The sequence below is a fragment of the Pan paniscus genome, chromosome 21, assembly GCF_029289425.2.
Source record: "Pan paniscus chromosome 21, NHGRI_mPanPan1-v2.0_pri, whole genome shotgun sequence".
In the NCBI taxonomy this organism is placed as follows: Eukaryota; Metazoa; Chordata; class Mammalia; order Primates; family Hominidae; genus Pan; species Pan paniscus.
Window position 1 is genome coordinate 49644794 of NC_073270.2, and position 19213 is coordinate 49664006.

The 19213-nt window shown below is 50.4% G+C and overlaps 1 protein-coding gene across 4 annotated transcripts in view; it reads left to right on the forward strand.

Annotated features, from left to right (window-relative positions):
• The first annotated feature begins 340 nt into the window (after positions 1-340).
• Positions 341-19213, forward strand: part of TOX2 (TOX high mobility group box family member 2) — a 157234-nt gene continuing 138361 nt past the window's right edge. The window contains exon 1 of one of the 4 annotated variants that reach the window (XM_003825915.5): positions 341-507. In XM_003825915.5, the coding sequence (XP_003825963.2) occupies positions 409-507 (99 nt within the window). In that variant the 5' untranslated portion in view covers positions 341-408. Of the gene's footprint in view, positions 508-1443; positions 1726-1794; positions 2227-8071; positions 8112-19213 lie in introns of those variants that run through there. The other 3 variants (XM_003825916.5, XM_034947027.4, XM_034947028.3) reach the window with 3 other exon arrangements.

Genomic DNA, 19213 nt, shown 5'->3' on the forward strand with positions numbered 1-19213 from the left:
GCTAGCACCGCCTCAAATATTTAGGGCAAGGGAGTGTCCCACTTCTGGGGAGGGGTGCCGTTCGGGCTTCTCTCCTCACCGTGGGTGGCGAAAGGCGGGACGGAAAAGCGCCGTCTGGACAGGCGCGCCCCCCTCAGGGATGCAGGGCCGGGCGGGGGACCCGGCGGCGGCCCAGCCCGGAGGAAGGACCTCCACGCCCCGGCCCGGGCCCCCGGGCCCCCGGCCCTAGGCAGCACCCGAGGCCGGAACAATAGCGCGCGCGGGCGGGGCGGGGGCGGGGGCGGGGCGCTCCTCTGGGCACCGCCCCCGGCCCGCCCCCCGCGCTCGCAGTCCCGCTCGCACACTGGCTCCCACCCGCCGCCCGCCCAGGCACTGCCCGCGGGAGCCGCCGCCGCCGCCGCGCCCGCCATGGACGTCCGCCTGTACCCCTCGGCGCCCGCGGTGGGCGCGCGGCCCGGGGCCGAGCCGGCCGGCCTGGCGCACCTGGACTATTACCACGGCGGCAAGGTAGGCGGGGGCGGGCGGGGGTCCCCGGCGGGCGGGGCCGGAGTCACCTGGCAGCTCGGGACTCAGGCGCTCCCGGGGTCACACGGGGCCGCGCACATCAGCCCTGCCGACGGGCACGGGCGGCTCACATCGATCCCCTCGCGGCCACGCTCACGCCCTGAGTTGTTGGGATCGCGGGCAGAAGTCATCCCGACAGCCACCCGTGCGACGACACAGTGGCCCCTCACTCGCGTCCCCCTGACAGCCTCGCAGTCATTCACAAGCCGTCACAGTGACCCACGGCCACACGCAGGCGGCCAGGCACTGCTTACACGGTCCCGCCGTCCCACGCAAGTCACCCTGACAGTCACTTATACACAACGACACGCAACCACTCACCCGCGAACAGCCTCACCGCCACAGACGAGTCACCCACAGACGCTCCGATGCCCCACACACCGTGACATGCCCCCACCCACTGTCACACCCAGGCACAACGGGGGACAGTCACACAAAGAAGTCGCCCGACAGTCACACGCTCGCAGCCACAACGCCTCACCCAGGCGCACGCTGTCACACACAGCCACCCCCCTGGACGGTGAGCCTCAGACACAGATCGTCCTGACGGCCACACAGTCACACGCGGTCACACCCAGGGACGGCCACACCTCGGTCATCCACACTCGCGCGTCGAGGTTTAACTTCTCAGCGCCGCAGCACACTAATTGGGCAGTTTACTAATTGGCCGTCACTGCCTGGCGGGGCCTCGGATTCCGAGTAGGCTGCGGCCAATCGAGGCCTGTCCCCTCCCGGGAGCGGTGAGCCGGCGTCCCTCCAGGCTGGGGCTGTAGTGCCGGACACCCTCCCTCCTCCATGTTTCCAGGATCTACCCCTCCACCCCAGCCAGGTCCCAGCTGCGCTGCGCCGGGCGCATTCCCAGTGATGGAGGCTTGCGTGCCTGGAACCCCGAACCCGAGGCGTCAGGTCCCACTGCCCGGTCTGGCCCAGCCTGGATGGGTTGGGTGCCTCTAAGCAGTCCGCGTCCCCTTCGGTCGCCGGGGAGGGAACTTTCAAACTTAGTTAGGAAGCCAGACTGTCCGCGCGTCCGCCGGTCGGTGCGTCGGTCCCGGGCCGGCTGGAGCCAAGCGCGGGTTTTCGTCACTCGGAGCCCGGATTGAACAGCGCGCGTGGGTTTCCCGCGGCCCTGGCGCAGACGCGCGGGCTCTGTGGCGATGCGGGGTGAGTGCGCGTCCAGTGGCTGGATCGGCGCCCCCCAGGGTCTCTCCCCAACCTCGCAGGCTTTTCGTCAGGCTGGTAGTGGGGATGAAGCAGGAGAGAGGCGTCCCGGCGCTGATCCCGGGGCCTCCCGGGCTGGGCCTCCCTGAGTGCGCCCTCAGGCCCCAGGGGAGCGGCTTCTGGCAAAGCCTCCCTGCAATTCGCCAGGGGCAGCAAGCATCCAGGCCACTAGGGCCTGCGCGATGTGGGGCGGTGGTGGGCGACAAGTGAGGTCTCGCGAAGAGTGGCGGTGGTTCTCTTTTGTCCAGTGACCTGCAAAGTTAGAAGCCGATGAGGGGGGATGGTAGCCTCAGGAGAAGGCCGGGAGCTGCCTCCAGTCTGATGGAGGAAAATAGATTAAAAGTAGCAAGTGGAGTTTTCAGGGAGGAGAAGGTTGGGTGTGGGGGCAGCTGGTCTGTCTTCTGCCCTTGGCTTTGTTATTTTTCAAAATGTGAAGTTGGCGAGGTAGGTACCAGCCTCTGGTTTGCGGGTGTGGGTGGGCTGGACATTTGTGCCTCAAAGTCTGAGTGGGTGGGGGTTTAGCCTGGAGCGCTCCGTTTGAGGGTGGTGTTTCTATAAATCTTGCCAGGGTGGGGCTGTCCCAAATAGGGGCCTTTGGAGGCAGGACTCAGCCGAGGCCCCTGCTTTATTCTGATGCTCTGTAAACCTCTGACTCAGCACCAGAACCTGTGCGAATCTCGCCGGGAAGGGCCCGTCAGGGAGGGAATGAGAAGCCGGCGATTCTGGTTTCTTTCTGTGTGGGATGTAGGACCCCTGGCCCATAGCTGAGGATGTGTCCAGAGTGGGGCGGGGCACGGATGGGGGTGGGGATGCAGCTGAGCCACTTGATAGGTGAAAGGAAGGTCTGACTTTGCCCTTGGATGTGAAACCTGCTACTCAGTCCTTCAGGCTAGAGCAGGGTGAGGCGGGAGGTCACTGTACTCATTTAGGGGCTAGAGGTCTTTTGGTAAGGGATTCCCAAGTGGGCATGGCCTTAGTGGTGGTGGTTGGGGGGTAGGGCCAGGCTGTGATCAGGAACTCCCCTTTTCTGGCTCAAGAAGTAGATGGGGAGGGGTTGGGGAGGGAAATGCCCAAGCTCCACCTTTACACTAGTCACTATCAAAGCTGGAGGGGAAACAGGCTCAGGGTGCAGTAGTGACCACACTTGGGGCCTGTAGGCCTGGCTGAATCCACACATTGTGCGGTGGACACACCCACACATGGGGGGGCTCTGTCCGCAGACAAGAGGCTCGTTGCACAGGGAGCCAGGCTTTATATACATAAGGGCAAGCATTTACCCAAGTGATGCCCGACACCTATGGGGCAGTTGACCTGGAAGGGCTCTTGGCGACCGTCCCCTTGGCGACCATCCCCTTGGCGACTGTCCCCTTAGCGATCCTCTACACAGAGATTCCCAGCCTCTTTAAACCAAAGTCACGAACATTGGTTGTTCTTTTGGTATCTTTTGTTTGAGAAAATGCACACTAATGAAAAGCTGTTATGGTTTTATTTTTGCTTTGAAATAGATGTGTGTTTTATTAATCACAATATTAGCTTGCATTAGAAAAATAGCTTAGCAGGTATGAAGAAGACTGATTACTATTTAATGTAATAAAGGTGCTTTTTGAGCATAGGGATTTGTGGCCCCATGGCTCCCAGGATCTGTGGCTCCATGCTGGGAACCATTGGTCTCCTCCTTCTTTGCATTACAGAAGGGGAAACTGAGTCACAGAGGAGTGTAACTCACAGATTACACGGCAAGTAAGGAGCAAAGATGAGGCCTGAGCCCAGGTTTGACTCCCAGCAGGACACTTGTTTGGCTTTTTTGCAAGTCTCTGTCATGGTTCAGGGGTTTAGAGCCTGTAACATCTTTCTTAGGGTAACTATGAACTCCTGGTTCAGATTTTGGCAAGGCATCTTACCAGGCTGGGGGACAGCTGGGGGATCCCTGCTCAACTATGGCAGACTGGTGTAAACTAGCCATCAGAACTGGGCAAGCCTGGGTTCAAATGTCCATTTGTTGCTTAGTGACCTAGGGCAAATGATTTTTAGCTCATTTTTTACTGAGATGTGATTTACATACAATAACATGAAGATTTTAAGTGTACAGTTCCATGAGTTTTGATAAATATTAACACTCATGTAACCAGCATCCCAGTCCAGATAGAGAACATTTCCGTCATCCCAGGAAGTTCCCTCACATCCCTTTATAGTCAGCACGCCTTATCCCCACCTCCAGAGGCAACTACTTACCTGATTTCTGTTACCAATGCTTTCTTTAAGTTCAATTTAGGTATATTAACCATGCTTAAGTTCTAGAACTTGATATGCAGCATAAACATTTGTGTGTCTGTCTTCTTTTTGCTCAATGTAATGTCTTCAACATTCATCCACAATGTTGTATATATCCATAGTTTGTTCCATTTAATTGCGGAGTAATATTATATTGTATAAATATAATACAATTGGTTTATCCATTCACCTGCAGGTGGACATTTGGGTTTGTTTCCAAGTCAGAGCTATTATAAGTAAAGCTACTGTGAACATTCTTATACAAGTCTTTTTGTGGGCGGGGAAAATCATTTAATATCTCTGAGGCTTGGTGTTCTCTCAAAGAGAACATTGCCTACCTCTGAGTTTCAGGAAGGTTAAGTGAGGTGATACAGGTTAGGACAGTTATTGGCACATACCAGCTACTAATTAGATAACAACAATATCAACCATCTGGGGCCCATTCCAGGAAGAGGCTTAGCATCTCCGTTCCAGCATCCTTCGTCCCTGGACTGAAGGGATGAAGGCCTTCATCAAGGCCAACCTGGGTACCACCTTCCCCATGTGGTGCTTCACAGCCAGCAAACTTCTCTTTCTTTCCAGGCTTCCCCAAGAACTGATACTGCATAGGATGTGGCATGTTCTACCATCCATCATTCTACCAACAATATTTATTGAGCACTTCTTGGTGCTAGGCACTGTGCAAGGCAACTGATGCTGCAGCAGTGAACAAAAGTCACTCAAATCACTGCCCTCTGGAGCTTATTTATCAGTGTGGGAAGTCATAAATATATGGGTGAAATATATGGTATCATGATTGATGGGAATATGACTTTTGGAGAAAAATGGAACAGGAAAGAGAGTTGGGAGTCCCAAGGCCTGGGGCTGGTTTGTGATTGTTAAATAGGGAAGTTGAGGAAGGCCTTGTGGTCTAGAATAGTGTTTCTCAAATCTATGTACACATGAAGAATCAGCTGGCAAGATTTTTTTTAAATTTTATTTTAAGTTCCAGGATACATGTGCAGGATGTGTATATTTGTTACATAGGTAAACGTCTGCCATGGTGGTTTGCTACACCTATCAACCCATCACCTAGGAGTTAAGCCCCGCATGCATTAGCTATTTATCCTGATGCTCTCACTCCCTGCCTCCCCCTGGCACTTGACAGGCCCCGGTGTGTGTTGTTCCCCTCCCTGTGTCCATGTGTTCTCATTGTTCAGCTCCCACTTATAAGTGAGAACATGCGGTGTTTGGTTTTCTGTTCCTATGTTAATTTGCTGAGGATAATGGCTTCCAGCTCCATCCATGCCACTGCAAAGGACATGATCTTGTTCCTTTTTATGGCTGCATAGTATTCCATGGTGTATATGTACCACATTCTCTTTATCCAGGTTAACACTGATGGGCATTTGGGTTGATTCCATGTCTTTTGTCTGGCGAGATTTTAAAAACAGATTCTTGGGCTCCACCCCCAGATATTTGATTCAGTTGGTCTGGCATGGGGCCCTGGGAATTTGCATGTCTAATGAGCTACCCAGGTGATGTTACTGCTGATCCAAGGACCACATTTTGTGTAGCAGTTGTTTGGTTGTTTGTGTACAGGCTTTTGTGGGCTCCTGGCAGGCAGGAATTCTGCCCAGCACCTGGCATCGTGCCTGACTCATAATTGCTCAGTAAATATGTGCGGTGGGTGAACGATTCAACTTCCCACCCACACAGCTCTGGGCACAGCATCTTGTAAGGATGAGATCTGGACAAGCTTGGTTAATGAATGATTGAGGACTCTTTGTGACAAAAATTCATGAAGTGGGGTTAAACTATGGACTTGATCTGGACTTGACCTATGTGAGGCCTGCCCGGCATACTTGGTGGGTGAGATTCCCACAGCTCCTTTCTTCAGGGGCACAGGTGGCTGCTAATGGGTCCCATGGAAGGTACCCTGGGATGGGTGGGCTTAGAGCTGAGATGGCTGGTCCCAGGGAACGCTAGATGGATGTCTGCATCTCTGCTAGGAAGCTCTCATTTACTTTCCATCTAAACATGCTCCCTATAGCTCCTCCCCCAACCTGTGCTGGAGGCTCCTCCAGGAAGGACCCCAGGATGTTTGCATGGCAGAACCAGCAGCCCAAGCCTGGCACTGCTGCCCCCGATCTGCTGGGTGACCTTGAGCCTGTCAGCACCCTTCTTTGGGCCTCTGTTTCCCTGTGTGCAAAGGGAAGGCAAACCGGTGACCATCAGCCTAGAGGGATGGTGTGGGGGTGGAAATATAATGAAATAAAGGCTGGGAATGTCCTTTCTAACTGTGGAGGGTGCACTGGGAGGGAATGGTGGTGGGAATGGTGCTTTTTGAGGAGATGGGCCTGCTATCCTTCAGAGGACAGGAACCACTGTGTCTGCCTTTACTTTTGTATTCCCAGCGCTAGCCTGACACATAGATGCTCAGCAAATATTTGCTGAGTGAATGAATGAATCTAGGGCTTGCCAGTTGTAACCTGTGGCTTGAGGAACTTAGCATCTGTTTGGCTGTTGTCATCTGAGGACTTTGTGGGGCACAAGGAGCCAGGGCAGGACCCCGCAGAGGCACAGAGTCTTTGGCGGACCTTCCATTCCTAGAGGAGCTTCCCCAAGTGGGATCGGAGGACAGAGCCTGGCACACAGAGCAGCCTGTAGGCGGGAAGAGGAGCTGAGCCTGCATGAAGGACAAGGTCCTGTGCCTCCCCCTTGGTCCAGCAATCCCCCTGCTGTGTGGCTCCTTGCCCCATGTGATTCTGTAGGGCAATCTATTTTGCTTCTCTGATTTCCTAGAGTTGGTCTCAGGATATGAAGGCATCATGGATTCTGGAACCTGGCAGACTTGGGTTTGAACACTGACTTCACCACCATCAGGGCAGGCAAGTTATTTAACCTCCCTGGACTCAGTCTCCTCATCTGTAAAATGGGGACATTGACACCTCCCCTTTGGAGCTTGAGGGTTGGAGATCATGTATGTGTAGCACTTGGCCCCAGCAGGAAATGCTTTCATTTTCATCCACAAAGAGCAGCCCAACTGAAAGTTAAAATGCGAGAGGAACTTGCTTTTCTGTACCAGCTGCTGGAGGACACTCCACAGCTGCCCTGCCATGTTCTTCTTCTTCTTCTTTTTTTTTTCTAGAGACACAGTCTTGCTCTCTTGCCCAGGCTGGAGTGCAGTGGTACAATCATAGCTCAGTGTAGCCTCAAACTCCTGGGCTCAAATGATCCTTCTGCTTTGGCCTCCCGAAGTGCTGGGACTGCAGGCATGAGCCACCACTTCTGGCCCTGGGCTGCTGGCAGTCCCAACGCTGGATGCTTCCATGTCTTGATCCCTAGACCTGATTTTCCTGAGCCTCTGGGTTGAAGGAGCCTCTTATTGGAGTGTCCAGGATTATGAATTGGGAGAGAGTTGCTCATTTCCTCCACCTTCTGTTACCTTCTTGAATCTGTGCAGCAGAGAAAGTGGGTTTTGGAGGCAGAGAAATTGGTTCAAATCACAGCTGCCCAATCCACTGGCTTGGGCAGGTGACCTCATGCACATCACTTAGATGTTCAGGTCTCAGTTTTCTTATCTGTACAAGGGGACAGAAATGCCTGCCTTCTATTGTTGCTGCGAAGATCAGATTAAAGTAATAGGTATGGAAATTCCGTCTAATCTAGAATGCTGTTTCCCAGCCTCGGCGCTATTGACATTTTGGACCTAATAACATTGTTGTGGGAGTTGCTGCATGCATTGTGGAATGTTTAGTCCTATCCCTGGCCCCTACCTAGTAGATGCCAAGAGCATCACCCTGCCCCCAGTCGTGACAACAAAAATGTCTCCAGACTTTGCCCCTGGTTGAGAACCAGTGATGTGGGAAGAAAGTTTAGCGCAGGTAAACTAGAAGATGGTGGTGAAGCGAATTGCAGCACCACAGCAGAGACCGTGCTTTCTGGCCAGGGCTTCAGTCCACTGTCTCCCTTCAGTAATCCTGTATCCACAGGGTTGACAGTCACCTTATTTACATGGATTCAAACCTACAGGATGATTTTTCAGCATGTTTTGGGAGCAACAGTAAAAACATATGGTAAGTGATTATTAACCTAATGAGTTGTGGTAAATTGTAATTTTATATCTTAATGAAATGATGTTGTATGACACAGGATAATACATTTTGATCAATTTCCCTGATATTTAAAACTTGCTGCCGTACAGTTGCTAATTCTGGTGCCTGCCAGGATGAGCAACCTGATTGTGGTTTTTCAATATTTAATGGCCTGTTTACTGCTGGGTTTCTCAGATGTTCAACAGGTTTTTATTGAGTGCCTACTGGGTGCTGGGGATTCAGCCCTGTCCTGGAGGCTCAGTAACTCCAGAGGAAAGTTTTATTTACTGGGTGAATGGCTATGTGGATTTGTAATCAATTGGCTTAAAATGCAGAGTAACAATTAAATATAAAATTGGCTGAGCAGTGCCAATGCCGGGAGTGTGGGAAGGGTTCACAATGGCAGAGTCTTACAGGAATGCCAGGTGGGCTGCCTGGGGGCATGTAGAGTGGTGGGGGGTGTTCCAGGCAGAGGAAGCAGCCATTGTAGGGGTGCTTTGGGGATACTGTCAGCCTAAGGAGGGGAAACCTGCCTGCGTGGGAGTTGGGACACCAGCAGAGATGGTTATGAAGAGCCTTGCACCCCAGCCTGTGGGGCTTTAAGTAGAGGACTGTGCCTGGAACCAGGGGTGCGGTGCACAAGTATGGAATGCATCACGTTGCTGGATTCTGACCGTCCTCAACGACTGTCTCTTGGTCTTCTGCTGATGGGAAAGTCTAATGACTTGCATTTGATTTCCCCCAGTAGCCCATGACAGATACTCTGCTTCTCAAACTTTAGCCCACCAGAATCACCTGGAGCACAGTTAAAACAGACTGCTGTGTTCCACTCCCAGAAGTTCTGACTCAGCAGGCCTGGGGAGGAGCTGAAAGTTAGCACTACTAGCAAGTCGATGGTGCTGATGGTGCCAGTCTGGGATCCACACTTAGAGAACCTCTGGTCTAGACTAGAACGTGGCAGGATTGTCCTGCCTTAACTGAGGACAGTAGAGATGTATTGCTGGCCTGGGGCATGGAGCCCTGGTGTGGACGTGGTTAGGTGTCCTTCTCAAGCCCCTTGGTGGGTTGTGGGGAGAGTCTTCTTCACCATGCGGAAAGTCTCACATTGGGTTGCCTGGAAAAGGACTCTGAGATGGAGAGTTGCTCGCGGAAGGTTTATGTGGGGAAGTTCTCTGCGGTGAGGTGGGCGGAAGGGGTGCACCTGCAGGGGACACAGGAGGAAACATGCTTGGGCCGGGGAGAAGCTGGCCTGGCCTGACCTGTGGTTCTGACGAACGCCATCCCACAGGGAGCTGTGGCGCTAAGGTGGCTCTTTAGTGTTGCCCCAGATGGAGGTGAGGGGACTGCCCAAGCCTTTGATTTCTGCATCATCTGGTCATTTCAGCATAAGTGAGAGGCTTAAAAATGAACAGCAGGCAGTTCCCTTGGGTGAAGGAGTTCACTGCAGTAGAGGGCAGTCCCATTGAAGGGCTAGCTGCAAGCCCAGCCGCTGATATTCCTGAGGTTGGGGGATGAGCATATGGAAGAGGGCTGGAGAGTACCACTGTGACCATCTCAGGGAGATTTCCCAGGAAATCAAAGGCCAGCATGTGGATGACTTTTAGTGACGGTCACTCACTTGCTCAAGGTTCTTCTTTGTCTCATGAAGTGAGAGAGATGTGTCATCTGCTCTGCGTAGGAAAGGCAGGATAGAAACTTTTGTTTCTTGATTGATCTCATATCATCGTGGTCTATTCTTCTTTTATGGATATGTGACTATCTTGAATCTCTTTGAAGATGGTCATTCGATTTTTAAAAAAGTGGTCTTTTGTTTCCTGCATTTAACTTCCAAGGGAAGACAAACGGTAATTAATGGAGTTTTTAGGGGCTCAAAGATGCTCTTAGATGCTCCAGGGTGGGATTCCAGAGTCCTTGCACTGAGCTGTCACATATCTTCCTGTGTGTTAGGGAGGACTCCAGATGGGTCTCCAAGGAGCTTCTGGGCCATGCTTAAGGAGGTCACCTCTGGGCAAGAGCCAGGGCTTTCTCTTTCTACAAATTTCTACAAATTTCTCTTTCTACAAATGCTGGAGTCCTGTCTAGTTCAACAAGAGGCTGTCTGCCCTGCCCAGCCTCAATGCACATCAGTGTTTCTGGCTTTGCCTTTCACCATCACTGAGCTCCCAGGAAGCTCAGAGGCAAAGGAGGGGGTCACCTGTAGCCATAACATAGGCTGCTGTGGTGTGGCTACTGTTCATTAACTCACTCCCAACTGCACCTCGTTTTTCTACCATTTTCCTCTTTATCGAGTCCTGCCACTGTTTTATTTTTTAAAAATTGATTTTGCTCTTTGTAAGACACACAGAAGTATTTTAGAAGAGGAAAGACACAAGTGAAGTCCCTCTCACTCTCTGTCCCTCTCCCTTCTCCACACACAGCCCTGTGTCCCGGGGTGTCCACTGAAAAGGGTGTGGAGGGTGTACTTCCCATCAAACCCTTTCTTCAGTTCCTTACTTTTAATACATTCGTTGTTTTCATTTCCAGAATCATTTTTTATTTTCCCAGAATTCTGAGTTTCTTGATTGATCTCATATCATCGTGGTCTATTCTTCTTTTATGGATATGTGACTATCTTGAATCTATTTGAAGATGGTCATTCGATTTTTAAAAAAGTGGTCTTTTGTTTCCTGCATTTAACTCTGTTTTATTGGTGGTTCTTCTGTGCACTTTTAGGCCTCTCTTTTATGCTGATATTTTCTACAAATGCCTGGTGATTCTCGATTGACATTTAAATTTGTAAATGGGGGGGGGGTCTAGATCTGTTCTGTGGTTGTGAGTTTCCTCAACATGGGTGGAAGCCGTGACTGCGTGGGTGGGCAGGGTGGATGTTGAGTAGAAACGCCCTGTGTGTGGTGTGTGAGTGCAGACTCTATTGCAGTGTGGGATGAGCCTACGAAGTCCTTGGGGGCCTCTTTGTCCCTCAGGTAGGCCAGCAGTTACCCCCAGGGCGCTGGTGCACTTTTTCCAGCCTTGTGCTCACCCGCAGGAGGGAGTCTCCCAGGCAGATTTCTCATTTCAATTAGAGAATTCTTCTCGTTGGCATTAGCCTGGGGGCAAAACCAACAAACAGCTTCTCCCAGGGCTTTGGATGGGCACAGGGGTCCCAGCGCAGGCTTCCTCTCTTTGGGAATGTTCTCGGGTTCAGTTAGGTGTTGCGTGCCGGTTCCTTAGTGCTCACAGGCTTCGCTGTCAGTCTGTTTCTTTGACTTCTTAGTTTCTAGCAATCTCATAACGTTTCTGATCCCAGCCTTTTCCTATTTTCTTATGTACCTTAAGTTTTCCTAAGAACTATGCTGGGCACATTTGTCCCCATTTTTTAGGTGAGAAGACTGAGGTCCAGATGAATCAAGTAACAGAAGGGTGGCAGAGGGGGCTGTTAGGCAGAGCTGGAATTTGGCCCGAGCTTGCTCTGCAGCTGTCAGGGTGCCAGGGGGAGCTCACTTCCTCCTGCTGCAGGGGTGGAAGAGTGTATCACTGGCTCCTTGTCCTAGAGCGCTTTTTACATTACAGCTAATTAAAATGTGCTTATCTCGAAGCTGGGCCTGATTTGCAGGAATGATTTAGAAACTTGTCGGAAATGAATCGACTCAGTAGTAGTATAATCCAGGGTCAATGCCACGCATATATTTTATTGTTTCATCGTGCTGTGTTTTGGCTTGAACTGAACTTTATGATGTGGAAGATGGACCCTGGGCCCTTTATGTCTCATTTATTCTGCAAATATTTCCTGTTTACATTATTTAGGAAGGTCTCCCACCCCCACTCCCATGCTTTCTCTGTTCTCTATGTCCACCTGAGATAGAAGTTCATTTTTATGCAAACCCAGATGTTGGATCCAAATGTGACTTTGAGTTTGATGGAAGTGCCTGGGTTCATATCCTGACACTTATAAGCTGTATGACTTTGGACCTGTCACTTAGCCTCTCTGAGTCGTGGTTTCCTCACATAATCACAATTGCATCTCAGGTTGGTGGTTAGGTCTGTGGGAGAGCAAGTAAGTCTTCTCCTCCCTCATTTCTCCCTCCAGGCACTGTTTAGGTGAACCGAGCGCTCTGTAGAACAGCGAGCATAGACCCTATACTAGGTTTTAGTGCCTTTATACACTGTACAGTCTAAGGAGCTTTTCAGTTCAGGATCGGTGTAGCGCTTGTTCCCATTGGGGCTGTCTCTTTTCTCTCCTGTATCAGTTCCCTTCTTTCTCATTGCAATTCCCACAGGGAGTTTTTAAGGACCAATGAAACATTCAGACTCACAAGATGAACACAGGGGACCCTTGGCACCAGTCTCCTCGAAAGATTTGGGACACAGCCTGACACAGCCTGCCAGCAAGGCACGTGAGCTGTTCTCTTCTGCACAAGTAATTCTTGCAACAGTCTCCGCAGTGGTCCATGAAGGTGGCCAGGAGCTATTCTCTTTGCTGCCCCCTCCCTCCCAGGATCTAGTTCAAGTGCAAAGGAATGAGATACACAATGGGTGGCTGTGGAAGCCACCCTGGCTTAGAAGCCTTATTGTCCCAGCAGCCATATCCATTGTAACAATTCCGTAGGCTTGGCTTCAAGGACCCAGGGACATGTCAGGTACAAATGTCTCTGCATCTAGGAAAACCCAAAGTATGGCTTCTTTTTCAGATATTTATAACTTATTTATAGTTCCTCCCAGTTCAAATGCAACTTACCAATCAGGGGTCATTTTTACCATAAGCAGAGTTGCCTGGTAACATAGTTAACGTCCCACTTTCCTCAGGTTTCCAGGGGAGTTATGCTCCGCAATTAACAAAGGTGAAATTCTCTTGCAACAAGGAAAAGAGTTTGGTTAACCCTTTCCCCCATATTCATCATCCTACTTTTTTTTTTTTTTTTTTTTTTTTTTTTTTTTTTTTTTTTTGAGACGGAGTCTCGCTCTGTCGCCCAGGCTGGAGTGCAGTGGCGCGATCTCGGCTCACTGCAAGCTCCGCCTCCCGGGTTCACGCCATTCTCCTGCCTCAGCCTCCCGAGTAGCTGGGACTACAGGCGCCCGCTACCACGCCCGGCTAATTTTTTGTATTTTTAGTAGAGACGGGGTTTCACCGTGTTAGCCAGGATGGTCTCGATCTCCTGACCTCGTGATCCGCCCGCCTCGGCCTCCCAAAGTGCTGGGATTACAGGCGTGAGCCACCGCGCCCGGCCTCATCATCCTACTTTTTTCCCCTGTGGGCTGGTATTTTTGGCATCTCTTTTGGAAGGACGAATGGAGTCCTCAGTAATATATTCCACACTGTGTACATTTTCTGATGATCTATGTAACACACACACACACACACACACACACACACACACGTCATGAGATATGCTTTGGAGTCATACTGGCCTGGGATCAAATCTTGGCCTTGCCACCTATGAAGAGTTAATTTCCTTCCTTCCTTCCTTCCTTCCTTCCTTCCTTCCTTCCTTCCTTCCTTCCTTCCTTCCCTTCCCTTCCCCTTCCTTCCTTCCTTTCTTCCTTCCTTCCCTTCCCCTTCCTTCCTTTCTTCCTTCCTTCCTTCCCTTCCCCTTCCTTCCTTCCTTCCTTTCTTCCTTCCCTTCCCTTCCCCTTCCTTCCTTCCTTCCTTCCTTCCCTTCCCTTCCCCTTCCTTCCTTCCTTTCTTCCTTCCTTCCTTCCTTCCCTTCCCCTTCCTTCCTTCCTTCCTTCCCCTCCCCTTCCTTCCTTCCTTCCCTTCCCTTCCCCTTCCTTCCTTCCTTTCTTCCTTCCTTCCCTTCCCCTTCCTTCCTTCCTTCCCTTCCCTTCCCCTTCCTTCCTTCCTTCCCTTCCCTTCCCCTTCCTTCCTTCCTTTCTTCCTTCCTTCCTTCCCTTCCCCTTCCTTCCTTCCTTCCCTTCCCCTTCCTTCCTTCCTTTCTTCCTTCCTTCCTTCCTTCCTTCCCTTCCCTTCCCTTCCCCTTCCTTCCTTCCTTCCTTCCCTTCCCTTCCCTTCCCCTTCCTTCCTTCCTTCCTTCCTTCCCTTCCCTTCCCCTTCCTTCCTTTCTTCCTTCCTTCCTTCCTTCCTTTCTTCTTTCCTTCCTTCCTTCCTTCCCTCCCTCCCTCTATCCCTCGTTCATACAGCCATCCAAGGAGCATGCACTGCCTGCTGTATGCAAGGCTTTGTGGTAGGTGCCAGGCAGGAACAGGTGATTAAGACATGGTCCTTTTCCTTGAGAAGAATGATCTTATTAGAGAGACAGAAATAAACAATTTCAAATGTGTGTGGTAAGCATTATGTTGAAGTAGTACAGGGGAGTGTGGGACCACCAGGCTAGGCTGGGGACAGTCAGGAAAGGCTTCTCAGAGGAAGGGACGCTTGCCTGTGCTTGAAGGTGAGTAGAACTTGGCCAAGTGAAGAAGGTAGGGAAAAGCATTCCAGGTAGAAGGAACAACATATGCAAAGGCATAGAAGGTGCTGAGAGTGTCAAGATGTGAGGCTGAAGAAGGGAGCCAGGGGCATTTGGAAAGCTGTTTATTATCTCTGACTTCAGTTTTCTCATATACAAAATGTGATGAGCAATGCTTACTTGTTTATGAAATTAAATGAGGTAATGATGTATGTTTAAGCACCTGGTGTAGTTAGCTTCAATTCCCTTTCCAAATCTGTCTACAGATGCCTAAGAGCCAGGCTTTGATTTTAAATGAGAGAAGGAATAAAAAGCACTGAAGGGCCTGGCCGCCCACTTGCACAGCGCAGGTTTCCTGCAGCTGCTCTTGTGTTGGTTGCTTTATTGCTGCTTTGGACGGAGCACTAAATGTCTGCATGCCGACCTGGATTACGTCCTTCAGGATCAGCGAAGCACATCATTGTGTTTTCTTAATGGCTCAATGCTAACAGCACGTCACGGCCTGTCGAGGTGTCCTGTGGGACAATTTTTCATCTGCCTATGGCCATGCTTCTGTCTGACACTCTGTCAACACGCCCTGTCATTCGCTTCTTTGTCTTGCTTTGCCTTCCACATGCCAGCTGGGGAAACTTCGCTTTCCATGGAGTTTGGAGACATTTACTATCCAGTGACCAAAGGTCAGGATGAGCTGAGGAGCCATGGTGGCCACCATCAATGTCTTTATGATGCGTAAATTGGATCCTGTCTCTTCTCCATACAAAGCTACTCAATGGGGCCGGGCATGGTGGCTCACGCCTGTAATCCCAGCACTTTGGGAGGCAGAGGCGGGTGGAACATTCGAGGTCAGGAGTTCAAGACCAGCCTGGCCAACATGGTGAAACCCCGTCTCTACTAAAAATATGAAAAAAAAAAAAAAAAAGTGGGCATGGTGGCTCGTGCCTGTAATCTCAACTACTTGGGAGGCTGAGGCAGGAGAATCACTTGAACCCTGGAGGCAGAGGTTGCAGTGAGCTGAGATCATTCCACTGCACTCCAATCTGGCGACAGAGTGAGACCCTGTCTCAAAAACAAACAAACAAACAAACAAACAAAAACAGGGAAAAAAAACCCCACAAAGCTGCTCAATGGCTTTCTGTTGTAGCTTGATGAACTCTTACAAACCTAAATCACATCTTCTTAGGTTTCTGCTTAAAGCCTTCCAGTGCTTTGCCCTGGTGAGTAGATAACATCCAACTCCTACGTTGGCCCATAAGTCCTCACGTGAGCTCGCCTCTGCCTGCATTTCCAGCCTCTGTTCCAGGAACCAGGCTTCATGCTGGGGACATGGTGATGAGCAAAGTCAGAGTCAGTCCCCCTCAGTGACTCCATTCCAGTCACCTGGCCTTCTTGCTATTTCTCAGATCCCCCCACCCTGTTCTTTTGCGCTTGAGGGGCTTTGCACATGCTGTTCCCTTTGCCTGGAATGTTCTTGCCCTCATTCTTTACATGGCTGGCTCCTGCCCAGCCTCTGACCTCAGCTTCATCCTCGTCTTCCCAGAGTCTGACCTGCTCATCTGTGCAGTTGTCTTTCTTTTTGTCTACCATAGCCTCTGAGTATTTTTATTTTTTAATTTTTTATTTGTTTCCTTATTTTTTTGAGATGGAGTCTCGCTCTGTTGCCCAGGTTGGAGTGCAGTGGTGCGATCTCAGCTCACTGCAACCTTCACCTCCCAGGTTCAAGTGATTCTCCTACCTCAGCCTCCTGAGTAGCTGGGCTTACAGGCACACACCACCATGCCCAGCTACTTTTTGTATTTTTAGTAGAGACGGGGTTTCACCATGTTGGCCAGGATGGTCTCAATCTCTTGACATCATGATCCACCCGCCTCGGCCTCCCAAAGTGCTGGGATTACAGACGTGAGCCAATGCGCCCAGCTGCTTCTGAGTATTTTTCTTCGTGGCATCATATATCTGTGAAATTACTTGGTTGCTCCCCCTTCAGGATAATAAACTTTAAGAAGCAATAGGCTCATGCTTATTTTGTTTACCATTGCATCCCCATGGTGTCTGATCTATAGTAGGTGCTCAGTAAAAAGTTGTTGAAAGATTGAACGAATGAATGAGGCAGGTTATATTTTTCAGAGATGACCACCGTAACATAGCTCAGGCTGTGTTTCTAAGAATAATCCACTTACCTTCTCTGGGCCTCACTTACCCTGTTTATATGTTGTTGCCAGGAGGATTAAACACATATATGTGAGGGACACAATGTTTGGGGCCTGCAAGTGTTAATCCATGTGAATTCTATAATTCTCCTTGTAGAAACATGCCAGGCCCATCTCTAGCTGAGTCCAAGGAGGAAAGTTGAGATATGACTCAAGAGGGATGATGTTTGAAATCCTTGTCCTCATGGCTTTTAATCAATGCTTGACCCTTTGGGGCAAGGCTGGCAGATGCAGCCCCTGTTTTGTCCCCTTCCCATCTCCCTGGGAATGATGACCTTGCCTTTGTCAGGAGGGAGGCGTCACTCCCAGTTGCTTGGGCTGGGGTATCTGGGGCACAGTTGGCCTGGCCTTCGGAGATAATAAAATCTCTCTCCAGCCCATGGGAATGTTTCTGTTGAGCAAGCAGGACTTTTTGGTGGCTTCTCTCCTGAAGTTATCACTCTTCTTTTTAAAAAAAATTAAACTGTAAATTATGAACACTATGTTACCTGCCAAAAAGTTTAGGAAATGAGGGAAATCACCTGCTATGGTCCCACGGTGCAGATTCAAGGGCAGTGTTTGACACTTTGCCTTCTTAATACTCAAGGCTTGCAAACTGCACCGCCCTACCATGGTTCTCTGGAAGCCCCTTACCCATCGCTTTCTTTCTACCTATTCCTGATGTTTATTGTTTATGTCCTTCTCTCCTCCCTCCTCTATCCCCTTCACTAGAATGTCGGCTTTGGAAGTGTGGGGAATCTCTGTCGTTTGCTCATGGGTGGAGCCTTCAGAGCGACTCTGACTGCCAGGCCTCTGGTTTTAGTGTTTCCCACCCACCAGGCAAACTTCTACACATACATCTTTTATGTTTTTTTTTCTTTAAAAGACAGAGGCTTGCTCTATTGCCCAGGCTGGAGTGTAGTGGTACAAACATGGCTTACTGCAGCCTCGACCTCCTGGGCTCAAGCAATCCTCCTGCCTCAGCCTCCTGAGTAGCTGCGACTTCAGGCACAGGCCACCACACCTGATAATTTTTAAATTTTTTGACAAGGGGTCTCACCATGTTGCCCAGGCTGGTCTCCAACTCCTGGGCTCAAGCGATCCTCCCACCTCGGCCTCCCAAGTAGCTGGGACTACAGGCATGTGCCACCACGCCTCACTAAATATACACGTCTGTTAAATTTCTGCTCAAGTGCCACCCCCTCCTGGAGGCTTTCACTGCTATCCTCCCCTGTGCTACTGCCCTTCCCATTCGGCATCTCTGACACTGTGGGCTCCCTGGGGCTGGGCTGCCCAATGTCCACAGGAGACATGGGCTTCAGAGGCCGTGTCTGGGTGCTTGGACGTTGACTTAAGAGCAGTGGGAGTCGTGGAGGTGTGCTGCGTTTTAGAAGAATCTTTGCAGTTGTTCTGTGGGGGAAAATATTGGACGGGGCAAGAGTGGAGGCAGGAGAATAGTTGGGAGGTGGTGCCTGTGGCTCAGGGGAGAATTGATGATGGCTTGTGGCCATGCTATCCAATAAGGTAGCCAGTAGCCGTGTGTGGCTCTTTTCATTGAAAATACAGGAAAATAAAACAAAATTTAGTTCATTCACTCTAGCCATATTTCGAGTACTCGCTAGCCACATATGGGTATTTTAGCCCCTATTGGGCAGCGCAGATACAGACATTTCCATCCCTGCAGAAAGTTCTGTTGGTCCACTCTGGCTTGGACTGTGGTGGTGGAGTGGAAATGAAGAGAAGTAAGGGTGTGGGAGGTAACAGGAGGGAAGATGTATGCAGTTTGGGGATGAGTTGGATCTGGAGTATGGTGGAGAGTGGGGTATCAAAGAAGACTCAGGAAGTAAAATTTCTGGGTCAAAAAAGAGTGAGCATTTTTATGTCTCCTGATTCCTGCTGACCTGTCATTTTCCAAAAGGGTCAGCCCCACTCACCAGAAGCATGAGAAAGTGCCCATTTTATCCTGCCCTCCTGGCACAGCTTATTACCTTCGGAACACCCTTCCATTGTGTATATCTCTTGCCAAATCTGCCTTCATTTAGGGTCTAGCATGTGGACCCTGAGGTCTTTGTGATCAGGGACTTATATGTATATTAATGCAGATTTCAATAAAAAGAGTTATGTTTGCCATTGTGGTACGGTCTGATGCTGTTTAAATGCCTTCGGTAATATCTTCAATCAGACAGCAAATAGAAAACAGGAAAGTTAGTAATAAAAAATGAATTAGGACGATTAGCAAAAGGTGAACCGCTTCCCTCCTCAGGCGACAGGCAGAGTTGACGGAGCTTTGCAGGGTGCCTCCTGTCCAAACACACGTCTGGATTATTGCAGCCTTCGGGGCTGGCCCTGGGGTCTTCTCTGCACATAGGACTTGGTTATTGCATTTAGTTTTGCAAAGGTCATGGACATCCCCTCGGAGGGGCTTTGAGGGGCTCACACCAGGATTGGGGGCCCGCACCCTGGGTTGGGTGAAGGCAAGGGGTTGGAGAGGGGTTGCTGCCCCCCCTGCCATTTCTGACTG